We start from the raw sequence: 25,455 nt of genomic DNA on the forward strand, positions 1-25,455 counted from the left end.
CTGTGCCGCTGAGCTAAATCCCCAGCCCCACCCTGTTTCTAAGCATGACAACATTTCTCACTATACTGTCCTTTACCAACACAACAGCCGAAGATAATCTGAAGACTTCAGCAGCAACAGGGTAGAAAAAAAAGTACTATCAAGAGAATAAAGTTCTTGGCCAGGAAGACCACCTTTATTTTATTTAAAAAAGGTTTTTTTAGTACACACTTGCAGTGTGTAACGGATGCATTCATCCGGGGGAGTTGGTGCATACACACCTCACATCTTAGTCCTTTCGCTTCCCTTTGCCCTCCTCTCCTCTCCTGGCTCCCCATCTCTGGATTCCTTGACCATTTGGAGATACAGCTCCCTGTTTTCTGTTACCATTTATTTTGTTCTTTAAATTATTTACACTTTGTATTTCTCATAAAGAGAAGCTATGTGATATGTAAGTTTCTTTGAGTTATTTCACTTTGTATTATGGTCTCAAAGTGAATCCATTTTCCTACAGATGAATCAAATCTGTCCTTCTCTGTGGCAGAGAGTACTTGATTTTGTATAAATACTCCATCTGCTATATCCATTCATCTGTTGATAGACATGTAAATTGCTCCTAAGATTTAGTCATTGAGTTGTGCTGCTAGAAATAGAACAGGTTTGCGTGTGTCACTGTAATATAATGTCTTTAACTGTCACTGTAATAAATGTCTTTCCGAGAAGATACCTAGAAAGGGAATAACTAGGTTGAGTGGAATTTCTAATTTCAGTTTTTGAGTAATCTCCATTCTACAGGGGTTGTACTGATTTATACTTCTGCCCACAGTGTAGAAGGGTTCTATTTCCCCAGCCAGCATAGTAATCTGGACTGGACCCTGGAACAGAAATAGGATATTAGTGGAAAAACTAGTGAGATCCAAGTAAAGTTAATAGCTTACTGAATAACACTGTGCTAGTGTTGTTTAGTTTTAATAAATACATTGTGGTTACGTAAGATAGTAACGTTAGGAGGAGCAAGGTAAGAGGGTATGAGAAACTCTCTTCTGTTTTTTCAGTTTCCTTGTAAGTCTCAAATTACTTTGAAGCAAAAAGTTCCTTAAAAAGTACTAGTACAGCTGGGGATATAGCTCAGTGGTGTAAGTGCCTGCCTGGCAAGCACAAGGTTGTGAGTTCGATCCCCGGTACCACACACACACACAAAAAAGTACTAGTACATCCTCTCTATAGCCTTTAGGCACTAAAAAAAAGTCAACAATGTACCTTAAAGAAAAGTTTTAAGCCCTCAAAAGGTGGGATTTGGTTTTAAAGAATGTACCATTAAACATGTCATGCTGAACAATAAGATTTCTTACTGTTGGGCTGCTTTGGATAAAGTTAAGACTACTGTGTAGAGCATTCTTTTTTTAGATTCTTTTTTTTTTGTCTTTTTTGAGACAGGATCTCCCTATGCATTTCAGGCTGGCCTTGAGCTCACTTTCTAGCCCAGGCTGGTCTTGAACTCGCAATGATCCTCCTGCTTCAGCCTCCTGAGTGCTGGGATTGCAGGATGGGATTACAGACGTGTGCTACCATGCCTGGCTTTTTTTAGATTCTTAGCAATTTGTTTTTTTTTTTTTTTTTTGAGATAGGATCTCACTATTTCAGGCTGGCCTTGAACTCACTATGTAGCCTAGGCTGGCCCTGAACTTACAGGAGTTCTCCTGCCTTAGCCTCTTGAGTGCTAGGATTACAGGTGTGTACCACCATGCCCGGCTCTTAGCAAGGTTTGTAGGAGTTAATGTTTGCCAGATTTGTAAGGATGCTCAATAGCAAAGTTACATCATGTCTTCATTTTAGTTGATGGGCTGCTTTGAATAAAGTTAGTATTTTCAGCAGCGTATGCTAGATAACCCTGGTATTTCAAATAAAATGAAATAAAATTTATTGAAGCTCTAAGCTTTTGACTTAAATTATATTTTCTTTCCCCAGGTATAAAGAGCTGATGCCACATGATTTGGCTAGAGCAGCACTTTTGTAAGTAAAAGCAATTTTATTTTATTTTAGTTCTTATTTTATTAAAGACAACTCTCTTCAGTTTTTATACTTGACATGGGATGCTCTGTGGAATTTTCAATCTAGGACATATTGATTATTATATAATAAAAATACCGTTATCTTTTACAAGATTAATTTATTTTTCATTTTTATCCATAGGTGCTGCACAAATTTGAGCAGCTTATGAATGTCAGTGATCTTTATTTTGCAGGCTTATCAGACAGTGTCTTGGCATGACAGTAATCATTAATGAGTATCCTACCTAGTCTATTAGATTATCAGCCTAAGCACAATACGTGGATTTGATGATTGTGTTAGGCACTTAATTACTGTGTCAGGGTAGCCAAACAGATGTTTTTCTAGAAAGAAGCTTAGCCTAGAAACCTGAAGATTTATGTGCAAACCAAGTGAAATACAAGATGTGATTAAATGAGATTGAGATGGATGAATTAATTTTGTGAGGGTCATAAAATATGTGGCTGGTTTTGAGGTAGAAATAACTAGAAAGGCACTGTTTAATTCACTTTCAGTGATGCGTTGCCTTAGTGTCGCAGGTGTTTCCTATAGGGAGATGATCCTCATGGGACCTTTCTACCCATTCTAACTCTGTACTGTGTCTTCTCTTCTGCCAGCCTTGCTTTTCTCCTTTGTACTCATAACTGTCTCTCGTTATGTAATCATTTCCATTCCCACGGCTCTATAGTAATCATCTACTTTTTATGAAAATTTCCTTTTTTTGAATTATGGCCTTGAATTCCTAGGCACAAGTGATCCTCTTGCCTCAGTCTCCTGAATAGCTATGTCACCATGCCTGGCTTCTTCTCTTTTTTCAGAAACTGGATCTTTTCTTTTTTTCTCCATTTTAAAGGAATTTTTGCAGGTTTTGGTCCTTAGAATTTACATTTCCTAAATGCACATTTTCCGTTAAAAATAGCATCCTTGTAATGTTTATTTTTAAATATAGAAGACTCCCACATCTCTAAATTTATCCTCTTTTCTTAGCCATCTTAAGTTGAAAATCACCTTTTCTCCCAAGCTGGCTTTAACCCCCCCTCCTTCAGTGGTGGTGGTGGTGGTGGGGGGATCGGCCTCAGGGTCTTGCACATGGTAGGTGTGTCTTTGCACATGTTCAGCTCTGTCTTCCTATGTGATAAGGGCGTTACTGTGGTCCTACGCACATTTTACAACTTTTTATTTTACACTAAAACATACAATAAAATTGAAATAACATGGTGAACACCTAAATACCATCCACTTAAATTTAATAATTGTTACCATTTTGCCAAATTTTCTCTTTCTGTGTGGCTTGGATCATTTTAATAGTAAACTGCAGACATCGTGACACTTAAGCTCTAAGTATTTCACTTTGTATCTCTTAAAAATAAGGAACTTCTTTGCTTACCCGATTGCCAAAATAATGATTCCATGATAACTTCCCGTATCTAGTTCATATACAAATCTCCATCAGTTGTTCTAAAACTGTCTTTTCTTAAAAAGAAAATATTTTCAAACCTAAACCTCATCAGAGTTTGTATTATAAAAGGATAGGTCTCTTTATTCTCTTTTGACTTAGAACATTTTTTTTCCTTCCCTCTCCCTATGACATTGAGTTTTTGAAAAGTCCAGGCCTGCTGTACTATAGAATGTCCCATTCTGGGAGTTTCCTCATATTTAACTTCCCTCTCCTGAATTTCCTGTAACCTGGAAATTAGGTCTGCAAGCTGATAGATTCAAGTTAAATGTTTCTTCTTTGGCAAGAATACCCTTGGTCACATCAAGGAGCACATGTGTTTGATGCTGAATCTCACAGCTTGGTGGTGGTGGTCACACTGTGATCAAACTACCTGATCTTTTGATGGTAAAGGCACACTTTTCCCTTTGGAGTTGGCGAGCAGTCTGTATAGGGGCATCTCAGTGCTCTGCAAACACTCTGTTCTCCAACAGCTTCTTATCAAATGGGTTTTCGCATCCATTGATAATTTTGGCCTGAATCAGTTATTAGATTAGAGATTACAAATTTGTAATTTTTCTCATTATTTTCTTCTTACATTATTTATTGACTGACATTTTTCTGTCAGCTTGCTTGTTTTTTTTTAATTGATGAGGGACTTCAGGATTTTTATTTATACCAACTTTAGCCTTACTCTTTTGTTTTTTTATTTTTATTAGTATATATTTTTGATACCTAATAATTATATTCATTGTGGGGAGTTCACACATATCCATGAGACATCTTATTCTTTTCATGTTCTCTTCTTTCTTTTTCCCTCCATTTCTTCGTTCCCTTCCCATTTACAAAAGATCTCTCTGTTTCTTAGTATCTTTTATTTTGCTCTTTATTTATACTTTGCATTTCTCATATAAGAGGACTCATTTTTTTTCTTGAGACAGGGTCTCACTATGCAGTTCAGGCTGGCCTTGAGCTCACTTTGTAGCCCAGGCTGGTCTCAGACTTGCAGCGATCCTCCTGCCTCAGCCTCTTGAGTGCTGGGATTACAGGCATGTGCCACCACGCCATGCTAATGTGGTTTTTAAGCTGTTTGATTTATTTCACTTAACATTGCAGTTTCAAGGTGCATCCATTTTCTTACAGATAGCTCAAATTTACCCTGCTTTATTATGGAGTAGTTCTCCACTGTGTATAAATACAATTTTCTTTATCTATTTATCTGTTGATGGACATGCAGACTACTCCCAAGATTTAGCGATTATGGATTGTGCTGCTATAAACATGGGTATGCGGGCATCACTGTAATGTGATATCTTTAATTCCTTTGGAAAGGTACCTAGTAAAGGAATAGCTGGGTTGAATCGAATGTCTGTTGTTTCCCTTTTTAAAGCTCAGATTATCCTACTTCTCTTCTGTGGGACCTCCTCCAAGTTGGCTTTATGGCCCTTTTGTTTTTTAGTATAGTACTATTTTTGAGATATAATTTGTGATAAAATGGCACAGATTTGAAGTGTATACATTGATGAGCTTTGCCAGATATGTATACCCGTGTTCCTGCTTTTGCTATGGTTCCTTTTGAGTGCTTTCTTACCTTGGGACAAAAAAGATGTTGAGATTTACTTTGTATTTTGCTTCAGAAGTATCAGTCATTTCTTTAAACGCATTTGTTTCACTGTGCTGGTGATGCATACCTATAATCCCAGCACTCAAGGAGACTGAGGCAAGAGGATCAAAAGTTTGAGCACATTCTGAACAATTTAGAAACTTAGCAAGGCCCTGTCTCAAAAATGAGTGGGGATGTAGCTCAGTGCAGAAGGCCTAGGGTTTAATCCCCAGTGCGGGGGTGGTGGTGGTGGTGGAGGAGAAACCTTTGTCTCCTTAATAGGGAATAACGTTTAGGAACCAGGTGTGGGTTCAAGGTGTGCTCATTTCTGCTGAAGTGTTACTGCTTCTAGTTTCTACCTATGGGTAGAACATACATGCATACATATATAAATAAATTAGTTTAAATCATGTGTTTATGTTGCTGTTTCAAATTTTGACTTAATATTATCATCATTTTGCTCCATCTCTTTGATTTTGTATTTCTTCTCCTTTTACTGAAAATGTTGGTTTCTCCTGACATTAACTGACATTACTATGTTTATTTATTTTATCTTATTCTAAATATTTTATTCTTCCTTCCTAATTTCTCATTACCAATTCATTGAACATGAAATGTTGAGTTTTTAAATCACTGTTTTATTCATTTCTGCGATTAGGGGCCAAGTGCTTGTCAGATTAAAGAAAACATGTAGCTCCTGCCCTTTTCAAGGCTTACTTTTTAAAATTTTATTTGTTGCAGTGCTGGGGATCAGCCCAGGACCTTGTGCATGCTGGGCGAGCACTCTCACGGCCCAGCCCAAGGCTTGCCTTCTTACAGAAGTGCAGCGTTTTATGTTAGGATACCTGGCACTACATCAATGTGTGAAATTTTTCCTCGCTTTGCATTTGTGTTTTCAGGGGTTTGTTACATCGGACCAATGTCCCAAAGGAAGTTGTTGATTATATCACCTTTGGCACAGTTATTCAGGAAGTGAAAACAAGCAACGTGGCTAGAGAGGTGAGTAAGATAACCTTTGTATTGTTTAAAGGGATTAGTAGGAAAATCAGTTTGAATCTCAACCAATATAATTTACTTTTTGATTTTTTACTTTTTCTTTTCTTTTTTTATAGTGCTGGGGATTGAGCCCACGGCCTTAAACATGCTAGGCAAGCGCTCTACCATGGATCTACAACTTTAGCCCTAGAATTTACTTGCTGAAAGCCATTGAAATCTATTGAAGGGTGAGGGATGGAGTTCAGTGGTAGAGTGCTTGCCTCGTATACATGAGGCCCTCAGTTCAAACCCCAGCATCACAAAATAAACAAAAATATCTACTTAAAGTTCATTAGCTAACCTTACATTTGACTTAAAATGTAATGTTACAACTTAATATTTAAAAGAATTGCACTATAAACCAAATAATATACATTATTAGTATGTGTTCCTGTTTTACTGTAAGTCAAATCAGTTGTTTGAGTTGGTTTAGGAAATGTTAGTCTCTTGTTTTAGAAAAACAGAGATTATGGCAATGTGTGGCTGCTGTTACTTTTGTAGTAATGCTAGATATAGTTTATAACTATTTAAAATCTCAGTGTTTTTCAGAGAACTAACTTCATAGCTTGGTTTTTATAATTGGACTTAGCTTTGTTCCCATTGACTGAATGACACATGGACAGATTTCGAAAGAAGTATTTCACAGGCGTCTACTTTTACCCTAGTTGGCATGGCTCCATGTAGTGCTTATGGGGCACTCATGATAACACCTGGCCTTGGACGTCTGTGATACGTGCCCCAGGCTTTTCACCGAGATCAGTCCAAATGTGTCTTCTGGGCTTGGTTTGGGATAGTGTTGGCTATAAAGCACTGTGCGCTAAGCTTTATTTCAGTTCTGGGCTTGTGATTGTGCTCAGTGTAGTTGTGAGAGTGATAACTCAGATGGCTGGGAACCCAGGGATAAGGCCACCTGAGCAGGACTGTGCATTTTTGTTGTGGCAGTAGATGTTAAAACCACCAAATGCCTGGCATGAAGTCCTCAGAAATGAACTGTATGTTGTTGTTGAGGGGCAGAAAGGAAGTGAGAACATGAAGAGGTTTTTGTTTTTCTTTTGGAGTCTTGTGCCCCCTGCATCTTTACATTTCTGAATGTATCCATGAGAGTTTTATAAAGTATATAAAAAGCCCTCTAGCTGTTTATGATACATTTTCAACTTTTATGTTGTGAAAATAAGGTGACTTTTATAAGAGCACTTAAAATGTAGATGTTAAATCCATTTCACTTTTCCTTATACAGCTTCTCTTTCCTAACATGAAAGCCATGGTTTTTTGTGAATTTTTTTCTGGAGATTTTAGATCCATATACAAATCTAAGCTGTGATTGACATGAGGTAGTTCCTTCCCCTTGCCCTATACTAATAATTCCAGTCAGGTTGTACTCCAGGTCAATTCTCCAGTGACTGCAGGGAAATACTGAATTGAGGGGATAATTATGACAGTGTTACTTTAAGGTTGTATTATAACCTAAGAACCAGCATAATTCTAGCTAAGGAATTTCTTTAGGATCTAAATTCTAAAAGGCTTCTGATGTTCCTATGAACATGACTTCGCAGAAAGACCTCCGCATAGTTCCTGCACTCCAGCTTAACTAAGTGGTGCCCTCCTCCTTTCCCCCTAGTGCCTTGAGAACTATTCAAACTTTAAATAGAAGCATTTGGACAAGGGTCACCAGTTACCACTTCTATTTACAGCTCCTTCAGTCCGAGGGTCAGCTGGGGCCAAGGGTAGCACATGCTAGCAAGGTTCCGGTGAGGATCCGGCTGCTGTGACCTGAACGTCCCTTACCCTTACCCTACTGCAGAGCTCGTCTCTCCTGCCTGCCGAGCATGTTCCCTGTCTCCCTTTGGACTGGTTGAGGCTAAGAGGTTGTCTTGCAGTCGTTTTTAGCCAAGTTGATTGGGTACTTAGTGTCACTCCTACTTGGAGGGAGGAGAATAAGGTCATGTTGCTTGCACACCACTGTGACACACTGCGATTTCTACAAGGATAGATGATAAATAGTATAAAGTAAAGATCAGCTGAGAGACAGGGACGCTCATTAATCTAGGCTTTGGAAACACTTATGTTACCAAACTATAGGAAAATTTGTTTTCTGAGGGCAATTAAATATTTTCAGAAAAAGGCTACTAAAGATGAATTCCTTGTAATAGGATTCAGAATGTGGGGGGCAAGTTTGGGAGCTTTTTTTGGCAGTGGGATTGGTGCTAGGGCTGGGACCCACAGCCACATTACCTGAAGATCAGTGGAACAGATAGAAGATACAGATACAACTTTCAAACACACTCAGTCACCTTATCTTCGTCAAAGGGGCCAAACATGTTCAATGGAAGAAAGATAGCCTCTTTAATAAATGGTGCTGGAAAAACTGGCTTTCCACATGCCAAAGACTAAAACTAGACCCATGTCTTTCACCATGCACTAAATTAAAGTCAAAATGGATCAAAAATCTAAATATTAAAATAGAAACACTAAATTTATTGGAAGAGAAAGTAGGTAAAAATCTTGACGACATTGGGCCAGGCAGAGAGTTCATGAACAAAGACCAAACTGCATGGGAAATACTTCAAAGAATCAACAACTGGGATCTCATCTTACTGAAAAGTTTTTGCATATCTAAAGAAATCACCAATAAAGTAAAAAGAAAACCCAGAAATTGGGAAAAAATTTTAGCCAACTGCCCTTCACACAGAGGACTTCTGTCTAGGACATATAAAGAAGGAAAAAAAAATCAGGCCCCCCAAATTCAAAGACCCAATCCAAAAATGGGCATCTGAGTTGAATACACACTTCTCTAATGAAGAAATACTGATGGCGAAGAAATACATGAAAAAATGTTCAACATCATTGGTCATTTGAGAAATGCAAATTAAAACAACACTGAGATTCCATCTCGCCCCAGAGAGAATAGCTATCATCAAGAAATCAACCAGTAGCAAATGCTGGAGAGGTTGTGGGGAGAAAGGAACCCTACTCCTCTGCTGGTGGGAGTGTAGATTGGTGAAACCACTGTGGAAATCAATTTGGATATTCCTCACAAATCTAGGACTGGAAGTCCCATTTAACCCAGCTATTCCCCTTCTGAGTATTTTCCGAGAAGAATTAAAGACATCATACCACAGCGATATATGTGCATCCATGTTTATAGCCGCAGTTTGTTATAGCTAAATCTTGGGAACAACCCAGATGCCCATCCACTGAGGAATGGATAAGAAAGATGTGGTATTTTTATACAATGGAGTATTACTCAGCTATTAAAAAAGATAAACTTGAGGCTTTTGTAGTTAAATGGATGCAACTAGAGACCATACTTATAAGTGAAATAGATTGGACCCAGATGTGTAAACATCATATTGTCTCCTTGGTGTAGGAACCTGAAAGACTAGGTAAAACTCAAAATGTACAATAGATGATAGGAAAGGGAAAGAAATTGCTCAAAGGAAGGAACAACTGGGATGAGGGAAAGAAGAAAAAAGAAAGAAGGAAGGCAAAATATAAATATATATATGAATAACTGCGATAACTGTATTGCTGATGTCTGAGGGTGTATAGAAATGAACAGTTAATGCTCACAATTTTTTATGTTCTGATTGACTTTGCATGCTTGTGTCTGGTGGTCTGAGCAACTGATTTGAAGGTAACAATATGGAATGGAATTACAATGGTGAACTCCTACCATCTTGTCTAGTGAAACTCTGTATTATCTCTTAACATTTTACTGAAGAATTATTTTTCTGTTCTCTTTAATGGTTTGAGCAGTCTTTCATTCTTGCATCTGATAATCTGAGCAATGTAGGCTATTTTTTGCCAGATTAATGGAAGGTCCCAGTTTTCTCAGCTGGTTTCAAACTTCAAGTCATTTGCAGTGAACTGCTCAGGTCACCATCCTACCAGCTCTGCCAGTTGTGAGCTGCTCTGACCCATATTCGTCAGAAGCTCACCCCTAACTCCAGCAGTTCTCCAACGTCTCTCACTCAACTGAGCTGCTCCACCTTTGGCAAGGCTGGCAGTTCTGCTTTGCCTCGGGTCTGTAGTGTGCAATCTGAGTGATTGGCAGAGAGAAGAGTCAAGCAGGCAGGCACCTGAGTGGGAACTGTTTATGAGTTATCAGTTCTTCAGGAACATTGGCATCTTTTCATATTTTTTGGTTTTTGGTTCACAAATAAACTGTGAAACTTCAGGTTCACAGATCATGAGACCATCACTCCATAATATATCCCATCATTCCATCACCTATATTTGAAAATTTAAGTAAATTAATATTAAATTGAGGGGCTGGGGATTTAGCTCAGTGGCAAAAGCGCCTGCCTGGCAAGCGCAAGGTCTTGAGTTCGATTCCTGGTACCAGAAGAAAAACAAAAACAAAAACAAAAAGTACTAAATTGATATTTTTGAAGGCTCTGAGCAAAGCATTGCCAAGAAATTAGGTGAGACAAAAGACTGTCGTACCCTTTTCTACCACATTAGAATGTAGCTGCCTGGAATTTTGCATCATGCCTGTCAATTAATGGCTAGGTGAAAAACTGGCAAACCATTTATGTGATGGCCTTAATTTTGTTTTAAACATTGTTCTGTAGCGCATTAAAATAAAATCTCTTCCTGATTCTCCAGGCAGAGTAGTAGTACTCAGAGTGTCACGTCATACAGCGTATTTCTTCCTAAGTGACTGTCTCATTCACTGTGTTTCCTGAAGGCTGCCCTTGGAGCTGGCTTCTCTGACAAGACTCCTGCTCACACTGTCACCATGGCTTGCATCTCCTCAAACCAGGCCATGACCACAGGTGTGTTTGTTTTTAATTTTATTCACAGGAGTGTTGAAATACCATGTTAGTTTTACTCCTTTGTTTTTTGTATCATTAAAAGTAATCTTAGCCAGGTGTGGTGTAGCACGCCTGTAATCCCAGCTACTCAAGAGGATGAGGTGGGAGGGTGACAAATTCGAGGCCAGCCTAGGCAACTTAGTAAGGCCTTGTCTCAAAATAAAATTTAAAAGGCTGGGAGAATACCTCAATAGGAGAGCACCCCTGAGTTCACTTGCAGGCCCAGGAAAGAAGGACAAACTTAACAGAAATAAGCAATTAGTACAGATCTCTTCATTTATGTTTTTTAAAAATAAGGTCATATAGATTTTGGTTTTTGACAGACAATTCTCAGCCTTTTTCTTGATTTCCATACACAAGGGCCCAGCCTTAAGGAATTCCCTTTATCAGTAGTGGTGTGGCTGCAACCGGGGAACCATGCCTCTGGGCGGATGCTTGAGAGCCAGAGGCACGAGGTGGTTCTGATCTGATGATTCCTGGGAAGAGAGGGTTCTGTGCCTCCCCCGCGACCTGAGTTGTAAATCTCTGCTTTGGATGGCACAAGTCTTTCTCTCACATTCTTCCTACCTCCTGTCATTTCTATAAATCATTGCAACTTCTAACTTCAGTAATATTGTGGGACATTTTGTAGCATCAGCCCTTGGTGTGTAGACAGAAAACTTGATAGGGTTGGTCCTCTTGTGCTGGTTTAGTAAAATCAAGGCCAGGTTGGTCAGCCCAACTTGTGCATGGCAGGAAATGAATGCCAGAGGCAGTGACTAAGACACTGTAACACAACATGTGATCAGCTTCCAGGTAGGGTAACAGAATACTTGTCAGTGGCCATAAAGAGAGAGAAGGCTGCCTTTCATCTCAAAAGCTAGAATTTCTCTGGTTTGTAGTAGAAATGAACATTTTCTGTAGGGAAAACTTTCTGAAAACTGATGCTGGGAGCATATAAAATATCCACCTTCACTGGGAGTTATGGTTGTAATCCTAGACTCAGAAGGCTGAGACAGGAGGATCACAGGTTTGAGGCAGCCTGGGGTACATAGTGAGTTCAGGGCCAGCCTAGACTACACAGCAAAAGCCTGCTTCAGACAAACAAAACAAAAACAATAATATGCAAGATACCTAGGCATGGTGGTGTTGCTGTAGTGTTTAGCTACTTGAGAGGCTAAGGCAAGACAATCTTGAGTTCAAGGCCAGCCTTGGCAGTGTGGTAAAATCCTGTCTCAAAAAACAAAACAAAATATACAAAAAACAAACAAAAATCTCATAAAAATGCAAGATGTTCTGACTTAGAATATAGTTTGAAGCTGGGTGTGGTAGCTCACGCCTGTAATCTGGTACTCTGGAGGCTGCGGCAGGAGGATAACCAGGACTATATGGTGAGACCCTGTCTTGAATAAATAAAAGAATATGGTTTGAGAGTTGACCCAGTGGTTATATCCAGAAATTGATGTCCATGTGGCTTGAGTGATACTTGTTTTTCTCTCATATTGTTGAACATTTTGGGTCATTTACAAAATAATGTTCACCCCTCTAGAAAGGTGAAAACTAATTACTGAGATTGTACAACTGTTATCAGCTTTTTAATTGAGAAGCTTAAATTTCAGTGGCTTGTTATTTTCTACCAGAGATGAGCTTGTACTTGTAACTGTACCTTGTAGCTGTTGGCCTGATTGCTTCCGGCCAGTCCGATGTGGTCGTGGCAGGTGGTGTCGAGTTGATGTCCGATGTTCCTATTCGTCACTCAAGGAAGATGAGGAAGATGATGCTTGATCTCAATAAAGCCAAGACTCTGGGCCAGAGACTGTCTTTGCTCTCTAAATTCAGACTGAATTTCCTGTCACCTGAGGTAAGGCTTATGAATTTATGTAAATGAAGGCCCAGAGATTTTAATTAAATCTATCAGGCATGCTCTTATACTTGTAGATTCTCTTGGTTACAGTGAAGGTAATTATTTGGTCAAGATGGAAAAAAAAAAGGGGTTAGAAATTTTGAATATTTGAACTCTTTTGGCAATGCTTTGTTCACAAAGAGCTTCCTTTGTCTTATTCTTGATTGATAGATGGTGAATAAATAGATTTTAACTTTTCCAGATAGCACCAAACAGTCCTAGGTGTTATACGGCACCTCTTAATAGCTTACCTGCTCTTCTGTATCTCCCTCACAGCTCCCTGCGGTGGCCGAGTTCTCCACCAGTGAGACCATGGGCCACGCTGCAGACCGAATGGCTGCTTCCTTTGCAGTTTCTCGGCAGGAGCAGGATGAATATGCGCTGCGTTCTCACAGTCTGGCCAAGAAGGCCCAGGACGAAGGACTCCTTTCTGATGTTGTCCCCTTCAAGGTTCCAGGTAAAATGGAGTGCTTTATGATCTTTGCTAGGGAGTTCAGAATTGCTCTGGTAGCTCCTAAAATTCTAAAAATCTTACATGCATGACTTTTTTGTATGTTGATTTTGTCTCCAAAATAGTCTATATCCTTAAACAGGGACTCCAGTTTTGATTTAAGTTGTAACGCAGGTAAACATTTTTCTTGTGATTTTTAAAGTGTGTTTCTCTGGAGAAGATATATAACGCTTATAGTTCCTTAGAGTGAAAATGTTCCTGTTTTTATAGGAAAGGATACGGTTAGCAAAGATAATGGTGTCCGTCCTTCCTCGCTGGAGCAGATGGCCAAACTAAAACCTGCGTTCATCAAGCCCTATGGCACAGTGACAGCTGCAAATTCTTCTTTCCTGGTAATGCTCATGTTCGTGGTGTTTAGTAATGACTATTTCTATACACTCAATATAAAAGCCTAAAATAGGTCTATGTGTGTATATTTGAAAAGGCTAAAGATAAATTTATTCAATTTGAAGCTGATATTAAAATAGAATCTTTATTTTGAAGCAAAATCATAGTTTTTTCTTTTTTTAATTGAGCATAGTTGACAGAATCGTATGTATTTAAGGTATACAACATGTTTTGAGATACCTATATATTGTGAAATGATTATACAATCAAGCTAATTAACTTACCTATCATCTCTCATACTTAAAGGAATTCTTTATTTACTCTGCCTAGAAATACTTTATAATATCACAAGTCAAAAAATATTCTTAAGCAAAAGAAAAATGTGTTCAGTATCTCACTCCCAGAGACAGATTAAAACAGTTAAGTGAACACTATTCTCAATGATTTCTTGATGTCTCTATACATTAATATAGTTTTGAAATAAAAAGTTGGTAATACCATGCATACTGTTTTGTAACCCACTATTTCATTTTGGGGGTTTTGTGGATACCTTCTCACTTCAATAAATTCATATTGACATCATGACCTCTCTCTTTTTTTTTTTTTATGTCTTTTTGAGACAGAGTCTCACTGTGCAGTTCAGGCTGGCCTTGAGCTCACTTTGTAGCCCAGGCTGGTTTCAAACTTGCAACAATCCTGCTTCAGCCTCCTGAATGCAGGCTTGCGCCACCATGCCCGGCTGACATCATGATCTGTTAATGATGTAATTAATAACTTTTTTGTTCCCTCATTACCTGCCTTTACACCACCACCCCTTTTTTTGCTTCCTCTTAGCAAGTAATAGTCTCCCTTCTATATTCATGTCATCCTTTTAAGATTCCACATATTAGAGAAAATATGCAATATCTGTCTTTGAGTCTGACTTATTTCACTTACGATTATCTTCAGTACCATCCATTTTCCTGCAAATGACATAATTTCTTCTTTATGGCTGAATATCTATTTTGTGTATATACCACAATTTCTTTATCCACTCATCTGTTGATGGGCACCTGGGCTGGTTCTACATCTTAGCTGTTGTGAATTATTACTGCAATAAGCATGGGTAAGCAGGTATCCCCAGAGCATGCTGACTTTAATTTCTTTGGATATATGTCAAGGAGTGGTATAGCTGACTCAAATGGTCATTCTAGTTTTAGTTTTTTAAAGGAACCTCCATACTGATTTCTGTTGTGACTGTACTATTTACATTCCCAGCAGCTGTGGAGGGCTTCTTTTTCCCTGCATCCTTACCAGCATTTATTGTTTTCTGTATTCTTGATGATAGCTATTCTGACTGAGATGAGATGGAATCTTTATTTATTTATTTATTTTTTCTAGTACTGGGAATTGAACCCAGGGCTTTCACACTGAGCTACATCCCAGCCCTTTTTTATTTTTTTAAATTTTTTTATTTTTTATTTTTTTTTGGTTTTTCTCCGGTACCGGGAACCGAAATCACGACCTTGCGCTTGCCAGGCAGGCGCTTTGCCGCTGAGCTAAATCCCCAGCCCCCCTTTTTTATTTTTTGAGACAGGGTCTTCTTGCTCAGTCCCTAGATTGCTCAGGCTGAGCTTGAACTTGGAATCCTTCTGCCTCAGACTCCCAGAGTGCTGCAATTACAGCTGTGTGCCTCCATGCCAGGCTTTCAATGTGCTTTTGAGTTGTATTTCCCTAATGCCTAAAGATATTGAACATATTTTCATATGCTTACTGTACTTCATATACTTATCTTTGTATTTCTTTTGAGAAGTATCTATTCAATTTATTTGCCCATTTATTGATTGGGCTGTTTCAGTTTTTGGTGTTTTTTGAGTTCTTTATATATTCTAGACAGATGTCAGATGATAACTGCAAAGACTTTCTCTGATTCTGTAGGCTGGCTCTTCAGTCTGTTGGTTGTTTCCCTTATTGTGCAGAAGCTTTTTAATTTAAGGTAGTTTGTTGATTCTTACTGTTATTTCCTGTGCTTTTGGAGTCTAATTCAGGAAGTTTTTGCCTGTGCCTCCGGTTTCAAGTGTTTTCCCTTTGTTTTTTTCTAGCAGTTTTCAAAGCTTTAGGTCTTATTCCTAGGTCTTTGGTCCATTTTGAATTGATTTTTGTACAGGGTGAAAAATAGGGATCTAATTTCATTTTTTTACATAGGGATGTCCAATTTCCCCAGAGGCTGTCTTTCCTCCGATGTATGTTTTTGTCTCCTTTGTTGACTTAGTTACTTTTCTTGTTGCTGAGACAAAATACCCAACACCCAGAGTTAAAGGAGAAAAGGTTTATTTAGCTCACAGTTTATAGAGGTTTCAGTTCATAGTTGGCTGGCTCCAAGGCAAAGGGGAATGGCAGACAGGGATCACAGAGGAGAAACAGTCCATGGCAGGCAGAAGGTGGCAAAGCAAGCAAGCAACAACAGCAGCTTTCTTCTGTCCCTTTTATATTCTATCTAGGCTACCTGCCTTCTGCCCGTAGAGTGTGTAGCACTCACACTGAGAACTATTCAAGCCAGTCAGTGGACTGATTTAGTAATCACATACCCTTAACCCCAGCATCACACACCCTAGATCCAGCCACCTCTGAAAAAGCCCCACCTATAACCACATGAGGCTTTGGAGGGACTTCTGGACACAAGCCGTAACATTTGTCAAGAGTCATATGGCTATAGTTGTGTTACCTGGCACAGTTCCACCAGTATTAGCATCACCTCATTAAGCCTGAGTAGTGAAGGATCTGGGTTGATGCTCATTTCCAAAGCCAAAGTAGATAATAGGGCCAGGCAGCAGGGGCTATACTCACCAGATCTGAATGGTCTGGATTACTTCTGTGGTGTGCCACAGGTCCAGGTTTATTCAATGAAAATCAAACACAGACACCATCAGAGGCAACACATCACAGAGCCATGGATTTTTGGAACTACATTAATGTACCACATTCACTGCAACTTTGCACAAGGGCACACTGAACGTATTTAATCTCTATAAACCATATGTTAAGCGTCATCACCTGTGTTTCCAGATTTTCTGGCCACCTTATTGGAGCCTACACGCTGCCTTCAGTGTTGCTCAGTTGTACAACAGAGTAGAATGTGACCTTTTTTTTCTTTTTTTTTTTCAGACTATACAGAGTAGTTTCCTTTTCCTTGGAATTGTGGATTTTGGTAGGAGCTCTTTTTTTTTTTAACAGTAGTAAAGGACTTTTTCCCTGAGTGATCACCTCTTTGTCCCCTGATTTCTCTTGATTGTTGTTTGGGACAAAAAATGTATGGTGTATGTACAGAGAGGGAAATCAGTGGTACTAATGTTCTTACCTGCCCACCTCATTCTTCTTCCATTAGTTGGCTTATTACAGATACTTTGCATAGAAAGAAACTACCCAGAAGCTGTGGGTAGGAAGTAGCTGAGAAGTAGCACAGAAAATATAAAAAATAAGTTGAATAAATAAGTTGTTTTAATTCATAAACTTCTTCCTTTTCTGTGCCCAAAACAAAAAACTTTGGCTGAGTTTTTTATGGATACTTGCATTTCTAAAGTTCTTTTTATTCATTTTGATGATTAGGATACTCTTTGAACAGGCTTCTTCTTTTGTGCTCTAAAACTGGTCAGTCCTTGTGTTTGAATTGTGATTTAATGATAGATACAACGAAGTTTGTGATGAGTTAATACAACCAGGGGCAAAACTTAGAAAAGGCTGCAGAGGAACCTCAGGCAGGCCAGAGAATTCACTGTTACTCTTCCGGTTGACATTTCAGACTGATGGCGCTTCTGCGATGCTGATTATGTCTGAGGACAAAGCTCTGGCCATGGGATATAAGCCAAAGGCATATTTGAGGTAAGTAAATTTTCATGTGGATTATCGCTGAATATTTTATTACTGGAGCTAACCTCTATGTTTTTTACGTAGGGATTTTGTGTATGTGTCCCAGGATCCAAAAGATCAGCTTTTACTGGGGTAAGTAGTAGTGTGTATTTCTGGAGTTTAATCAAAAATATTTCATTACTAACATTTATTACAGATTTTGAAGTGCCTTAAGCTCTGAGTTCATAATTGGCTTGGGAGGTGGATTTTATTTTATTTTATTTTATTTTATTTTATTTTATTTATTTTTAAATTTTTTTTTTTTTTTTTGTTACTGGAAATTAAACTCAGGACCTTGCACTTGCCAGGCAGTCACTTATGTTACTGAGCTATATCCCTGACCCCTGAGAGGTGGATTTTAAAGCAAATAATAATAATAATAATAATAATACTTTTTGGTATAATCATTTTACAGTTTTGAGTTATTTTCCATTTTTTCCTGTATATTTTCTGCTTAAAATTGGTAATACAAGCTAGCTATGGTTGCACATGCCTTAATCTCAACACTCTGGGAAGCTGAGGCAGGAAGATTACAAATTTGAGCCCAGGTTGGGCAACCTAGTGACTTAGGAAAACCTTGTCTTAAGATACAAAAAAAAGGGCTGAGAATTTAGCTTAGTGTAAAGATTCTGGGTTGAATCCCAAAATAATTTTCATTTTAAAAAAACGTTTTTTGTTATATAAATATACACAAACATAAATATCTCTTGTTTCATAAAAGCCTCCTAATACTTAGATTATCTCTTCCTCCCTCACAAGGTAGGAGCCTCACTGGCTTCCTTCTGATACTGTTTTTTCTTTGTTTCTTTGTCTGTTATGATCTTGAGATTAGCTAAGCCCTTTTGCATACCTTGCCCTTTTACTTTCATTCTTCTTCTAACTTTACATTGTTAACTTAGTTTTTTCCTTCATTATTTGCTTAGTACCTGTCTCCTCAACTCTACAACATAAACTTAACAAGGACAAAATTCAGTTCATTATTATATCCCCAGCCTTAATCAGTATTTGTACAGTAGCATCAATAGATGTAGAACTCAGTTTAGGGAATGTGAAGAAGCTCTTAGATTAAAAATTAAAATTTTAAGATTCTCCTCTTTTTCTTTTCAGACCAACATATGCTACTCCAAAAGTCCTAGAAAAGGCAGGATTAACCATGAATGATATTGATGTTTTTGAATTTCATGAAGCCTTCGCGGTAAGTCATTTGAAAAACACACCTGGAGGAACTATAGTCATTAAGTCTTTGTTTATGGGAGAGAGCAAGGCTTGGTTTATATTATAAGTTCAACAGGAGCGTGCCTTGGTAGTTTAGTACTGACTGACGTGGGGAGGGGATCAGGAGAGAGTTGAGAGCCACACCTATGGGGTTGAGAACTACCTTTTGAGGCTCCTAGAGGCCCTTGGAAGTATAAAATTGTTTCTTTGGGATTTTTTCACTAGGAATTGACTTAAAGATTTGCCTGACTTGAAAGTTACAGAAACCTATGCCTAAAGGAGTTTAGAGAAACATTATTAACAAAGTTGTTTATATATTTTTTCTCCCCTAGGGTCAGATTTTGGCTAATTTTAAAGCCTTGGATTCTGATTGGTTTGCGCAAAACTACATGGGTAGGAAAACCAAGGTAAGTTTCTGATTAAAAAGTGTTTGATTGTCCAAGGCACATTAATATTTGGAGCTTAGTTGCCCTCTAAGAAGAATATGAAAGGAAAGCTTCCTCTTATAAAAAATTGTATATTTTATTCAGTGTGCTATATTTGTGTCTTAGTTTAAAAATAGTTTCTAGGAAATCTTTTGCAAAAATAATAGGATTTTATGTTACCTTTGTTCATCTCATGTAGGCATTAAGTAAAAAGTAAATCAATGCTTGTCTTTTTATACTGACCTAGACTTACTTTCTTTTGCAGTAAAATTATTTGTGATAGGTCTAACATTAGTTATTTCTGTTCCTCCTTGTTACTAAGAGCATGGCTTGTATCCCATCTTTGAGTAAACATGCCTTTACACTGTATCTGTATCTTTGTGGGATCCAGGTTGGATCACTTCCTTTAGAGAAGTTTAATACCTGGGGTGGATCGCTGTCCCTGGGGCACCCATTTGGAGCTACTGGCTGCCGCTTGGTCATCACAGCTGCCAACAGGTTGCGGAAGGAAGGAGGCCAGTATGCCTTGGTGGCCGCCTGTGCAGCTGGAGGGCAGGTACGTGTGGGGCAGCTTCACAGGAGCTTCCAGAAAGTCACTTTCTTGGAAGCAAAATAAGTTCGTCTCAAAAAGTTTTGATTTAGTTTAGTTTGAAACATTCTTGAAGCAATATTCTAAAGACAGGCAACCAAGAAAAAAAAGCAGTTTTTTTTTGTTGTTGTTTTTGTTTTTTTGGTGAAGGTTAGGGGAGGAGGAGGAGGAACAACTTTAATTCTGGCAATAGGAAGATGTTATTTAAATCCAAGATATTTTTTCCCCTAAAGTAGTGTTACCTTTTTGATGTATAAAATGAATATATGGCCATTATGGGAAATAGAAAGAATATATGGAAAGCAATTGGAATCACTTATATATCTCCTTACTGGGAGTCATCATGTTAAACATCATGATGTATCTTCTTCCTTAGTGATAAATGTATGCATTTATCTATTCAGCATGAAATCCTATCTACAAAATCTCTCCAAGAGGTAAACTGTCTCGCTAAAGAGCTGAATTATACCCTCATTAGGGAACTAATTTACCTCTAGATAACTTTTTTCTGTTCCGCTAAGGAAATTATTAGTCCAACAGAGCTTTTTCCCTACTTACCTTGCTTACATTTAGACCTAACTTCCTACCTGCTATAGCATTTCACTCTGGAGATAAAATCCAAAAGGAAGACTGACTCTAGTTTGGTTTTTTTCTTTTTTTAAAAATCTTGATGTGAATAGATTTTGTTTTTATCTGGATTATAGGAACTCTCTGTTACTGATCAAAAAAAATAAATGATATTTAAAAGTATAGACATGTTACTGTAAGGAACAACATGAGTCAGAGACCAGCAGAGAGACCACCAGGCTTTTATAAAAGGCAACATGGTGTGAAATTTATTGTGTCTGGATGCGGACAGATAGATGGCGAAAAGGCCATGTGTGTGGTACAGAGAATAGCACCTTTTTATAGGTGGACAAAGGGGGTCAAGTGGGGAGGTCAGGTGAGATATCTGGTGAGGGAGTAAGGGGCTTCAGGTGAGGAGATCTGAGCAAGCATCCATGATCTAGGTTCTCTGAATGTCTGGTGCCTCAGTGGTCAAAGTCCTCAAAGTATGTGGTATAAACATACAGATGTTTTCAGATGTCCTGGTGCTTAGAAGATTTTATGTTCTGTCTGATCTCTTCTTTTTGACATCCTGTTCTGTGTTTGCTGAGGGTAGCACTCCTGCTGGGGTTATAGTTTTGGCTGAGAAAATTTGTGGCTGCTAAAAAACAGGTTGGATGCTGGGAAAGTCATGCCCGAATCAAGCCTGACATTTACATTTTGAAGTCTTCATATATGGCTCTTCCTCAGATACTTGGGAAGTAAGGGACCAGTTATTTTTAGAAGTTGGAACATTTTGTACTTCATGATCAGTTTTTAATCTGTGTAACTTCTTCCACAGAAACCCTGGTCATTTAGGACCTGAGCCCCTCATCTCATCTCCCTGTGCCGGGAGGGTGGCAGCTCCCACATAGTGCTGTGCATGGTGTGTGGCCCACAGGGGGCGCTGTCCTTTGCATTTGGCATCTGTTCCCTGATTCTTTATCTGGTATCTGCGGCATAAACTACACTAGATGCTTTTGTGGATGAACAAGATTGATGCTCAGTGTCTCCTTTCTAGGAGCTCATAGTATAGTGAGGAATGTGGAGATGATGCATCTTAGAAGTGAGGTTAAACTTGACGCTGTCTCCTCAAGAGCCGAACCACTGACACCAACCTAATTAGGAGGTAGAAAAAGAATTCATCACGGTGCAACTACAGCAGAACTTCTCAGTACTGGCGCTGACATTTTAGGCCAGGTAGTTCTTTGTAGTGGGGGCACTGTAGTTGAGGGGAGGCTTAGCATGGCCTCTACCTACTCGATTCCAGTAGCAACAAACTCCTCCCCAGTCCTGTCCTAGCCTGTCCACATACCACACACAGCTGAAACAAAAATATCTGCAGACATTGCTAGTATTCTCCGCAGAGGATAAAATGACGTTGAGAATGGTCACAGAGGGACTTGAAAACAGTGCATTTTAAGTAAAGCTGAAGAAGGAGTGTTCTACCTTGCTATGGGTCCTTCCAAGACAATTCCAAGTCAGTCAAATCTTCCCATCCCTGATCTTTCTTGTTTGCTTGTATGTTGTCAAAAGGCTTCATTTTGAGCCTCTATGTACACTAGAAGGAGGATGGAGGCCATATAGCAAATCTTTAACCTCACAGTGTTCAGCTTGGTACCTGATAAATAATTGTTTCATAATAAATAGTTGTGAAAATTAAATTGAACCTAGAAGCCAGGAGATTCATTAGGCTATTTATTGGCTTGATGGCAGACCAGTGGTTAGAATGACGTGACAGTCAGCTAGGATTTAGACTTATGAAATCATAAATGTCTCTGCTAGGTTTAAAGAAGGGCTGTACCTGATGCATAGCATGTGCACAGTGATGGAGAAGGAATATTGGTGCTGCTTCACTTTGTGGCCCCTCAGGTCATCTCCTTAATCTGTGTAAAATGGTGAAGAAGTGAACAGCTTTGGAATCAGCTGAACAGGCTTTCAAATCCTGGCCTTGTGATTTTTGTTTTTGCTAGCTTTGTGATTTTGGATGAGTCACTTAACCTCTTGAAGCCTCAGTTTTATCATCTAGAGATGTACTTTTGTTGGCATTCACTATGTCATGTTTATCCTTATATGGCTAAAAGGGCCCCTCTGATTCCTCATTTAATAGCTAGCTTTGGTCTGGGGTATAGCTGCACGGTAGAGCACTTGCCTAGCATGTGCAAGGACCTCGGTTTTATTCCCAGTGCCATGAGCACACGTATACCCAAAACAACGATTTACAGTTATCTACTCAGAGTGAGACTCTGTACTAGAAAGTCGGGTACATATATGTATCTGTGCGTATATATATGTGTGGATAAATATGTGTGTGTGTACACTGCTCTGTGATGCTCTCGAAAACTTCCTGAAGTAGGCCCCATAGATCTCATTATAGAGGAAATTGAGGATCACTAACTTTCCCACGATCACACAATGTTTGAATGGCAGAGCCAAGATCAAACTTCAGAGCCTGTACTTTACCGCTGTTCTCCATGCTGGATAAATTCATCACCTTTCATTGCTCTAATTGAGCTTTTCTTTTTCCCTTCACAGGGCCATGGAATGATAGTGGAAACCTACCCAAAGTGATCAGTCCGGAGGAGGTGACCAGGTTTCTGTGCAGTACTCGCACTGGGCAATGCCATTTCAATGCATTTCTAAACAATGCCTGTCGTTCTAGCTCCTTTTAGGAAAACATTTGTGGCCTTCTGTTAAATACTTTGCAACTAAGCCTTTCCGGTATTCTCAGCTTTCCAATAACCACAGCTTACTGTTCTTTCAGGGGTTTCTGAGTTGTAAGAATATCATACAGATAGATTTAAGCAGTTGCTTTTGATCTCTGTTGTCATCAAAGACTAAATGAATGGTTTGCATTTTAGGAAAGACAGATCTGAAGTCATCTTTGTAATATTTGCAAATTATATTTGTTCTTATTTGTGTCCTAAAAGTAAGTATTTTCTCTAAAATAAAAACCAATGTGCCTAAATTAACTAATTATGGAAAAATAAATCTATCTAAATATCTTTAAAAACTTAAATATTTAGATATACAAAGACCCTGTAAGTCAACCTTAATAAAGTAAAGAACTATTGGAGTACTGCTTGCCTTATTTTTTTATAAGGGGGAGAAGGTATTTCTCTTGGTTTAGGGGGAGAGTTTCTCTTTAACTACGTATTTGTGACTTCTAGCTATTTCAGTCAGTCATGAAGCTGCTAGGAGTAGGAGTGTCTTGCTTTAGAATAACACCCACCCCCCTTTGCTTTGATTGAGTACATTTATTTCGTTATTTAGAGTCGCTTCTGTTTGCCAGGACTTAAATGAAGTATAAAATAAGCTTTTTCTTTGGATCAACTGCTCTAAACCCTCTCAGATTTTTGACAACTACACTATACTAAATAACAGGTATGCTGGTATTTTGAAGAAGTAAAACGGTCGATTGTGACCATTTGTGTGAACATATATATTTGAAACCACCACAGTGGTGCCTGCCTATAATCTCAGCTCCATGGCAGGTGGAGGGAGGATGATTGCAAGCTCAAGGGCAGCTAGTCAATTTAGTGAGATCCTGTCTTTAAAAAGGAAAAAAAAAAAAGGCTGGATGTGGTGGTGCACACTGGTAATCCCAGCACTCAGGAGGCTGAGGCAGGAGGTGAGCTTCAGGGTAGCCTGGGCTTCATAGTAAGTCCATGTCTCAAGAAACAAAACAGAACAGAACAAAACAAAACAAAACAAAATAAGAGGGTAGGGCAGCTCAGTGATAGGGCACTTGCCTAGAATGTATGAGGCCTTGTGTTCAGTCCCCAACATCAAAAAAAAAAAAAAAAAAAAGAACAAACAAACAAAAAAGAGTATCTGAATTCCAGGGTCCTTCGCTTGTGATTTCCTTGGTAATTTAAACAGTGTGAATTTTAAATGCTGAAAGCCATTATAGTTACATATCACAAAAATAAATTCTAGATTAAATAAAATATGTAAAATGAAAACTTTTTAAAATTTATGACAAAATGCTCCTGTGTCCTTGGGTTGAGGAGAGGAGAATTTCTTAAAGAACACATTTGTTTAAAGTGCTAATCAAAAGAAAAGGTCTATACATTTACCAATATTAAAATAAGAACTTTCATTCTTCAGGTGATACAAAGTGGTAGAGCAGTAAGCAATGGAGGACAACGATACTTACATAGATACAGCTTACAAAGGCGCTAGAATATAGAACGAATTCCTACAGAGCAGGAATAATAACAATACAGTAGAAAAAAATGGGTAAAAGATTCTGACGTTTTAGAAAATGATGTATAAATGGTGAGTAAATGTCCACTAAGATGCTCAGTAGCAATCAGAAAATAAAATTACAAGGAGATATTATTTTATACTTACAAGACGTGCAAAAATTAAGACTGAGAATTCCAAGTATTGGTGAAGATGTGGAACAATAGGAACTTTTAGATGAATGAGAATATGAATTGGTTCAAGCACTTCAGAAAACGGCCCGACATTATCTTGTACATTTAAATACAAGACGAGTTCTGCAACCTAGCATTTTTACTCTTTGGAATATTTCCTAATGAAACTTGCATGTGAGCCCAGAAACATGTGCAAGATTGTTCATAGCAGCATTGCTCTTAATAACAGAATGCTGTAAATAACTTGTGTTGAGAGGAAACTTTTAAAAATAAGCAAAACTAAGTAATTTCTACCATGCCTACAGATGAGTTTAAAATAGTTTCTACAACAACAAGGGAAGGAAAAAGACAATCTGCCTTCCAGAATTCCAAATGATACATGTAGATACTTCGTGCTCCAGGAGGTGGGGCAAGCCCCTCCCCCTTTGTTGGGGGGCTGGACTTAGTGACTGCAGTGAACAGAGCCCGGGAAGCTGGAAAAGACAACCTTACCCTGGAGAAACAGCGAGCATCAGCTTAGCCGAGTGGTCATGGTTAACATCAGTGTAGCCACAGCCCTTCTGATAACACGTGATAAAAGGGGGCACTTCAGCTCTGGTATTCTTTCCAAATACCTCTAATGAGTTCACTCGTGGGAAAGATCAGGCAAACTCAAATCAAGGACAGTCTGCAAGATACTTAGCCAACATTAAGAACTGTTAAGGTCATGAAAAGAAAATACTGAGAAATTGTCAAG

The 25,455-nt window shown here is 38.6% G+C and overlaps 1 protein-coding gene across 3 annotated transcripts in view; it reads left to right on the top strand.

Annotated features, from left to right (window-relative positions):
* Hadhb (hydroxyacyl-CoA dehydrogenase/3-ketoacyl-CoA thiolase/enoyl-CoA hydratase (trifunctional protein), beta subunit) overlaps positions 1-23,416 on the top strand; it is a 38,170-nt gene extending 14,754 nt beyond the window's left edge. For all 3 annotated transcript variants that reach the window (XM_005400419.2, XM_013522644.1, XM_005400420.2), the window contains 12 exons: positions 1,948-1,992; positions 5,966-6,065; positions 10,792-10,879; positions 12,571-12,758; positions 13,077-13,257; positions 13,522-13,643; positions 17,417-17,496; positions 17,569-17,616; positions 18,631-18,718; positions 19,071-19,145; positions 19,555-19,719; positions 22,873-23,416. In XM_005400419.2, the coding sequence (XP_005400476.1) occupies positions 1,948-1,992; positions 5,966-6,065; positions 10,792-10,879; positions 12,571-12,758; positions 13,077-13,257; positions 13,522-13,643; positions 17,417-17,496; positions 17,569-17,616; positions 18,631-18,718; positions 19,071-19,145; positions 19,555-19,719; positions 22,873-22,908 (1,216 nt within the window). In that variant the 3' untranslated portion in view covers positions 22,909-23,416. The remainder of the gene's footprint in view (positions 1-1,947; positions 1,993-5,965; positions 6,066-10,791; positions 10,880-12,570; positions 12,759-13,076; positions 13,258-13,521; positions 13,644-17,416; positions 17,497-17,568; positions 17,617-18,630; positions 18,719-19,070; positions 19,146-19,554; positions 19,720-22,872) is intronic.
* The last annotated feature ends 2,039 nt before the right edge of the window (positions 23,417-25,455 follow it).

This window comes from Chinchilla lanigera, unplaced genomic scaffold (genome assembly GCF_000276665.1).
Source record: "Chinchilla lanigera isolate Chin_1 unplaced genomic scaffold, ChiLan1.0 scaffold00068, whole genome shotgun sequence".
In the NCBI taxonomy this organism is placed as follows: domain Eukaryota; kingdom Metazoa; phylum Chordata; class Mammalia; order Rodentia; family Chinchillidae; genus Chinchilla; species Chinchilla lanigera.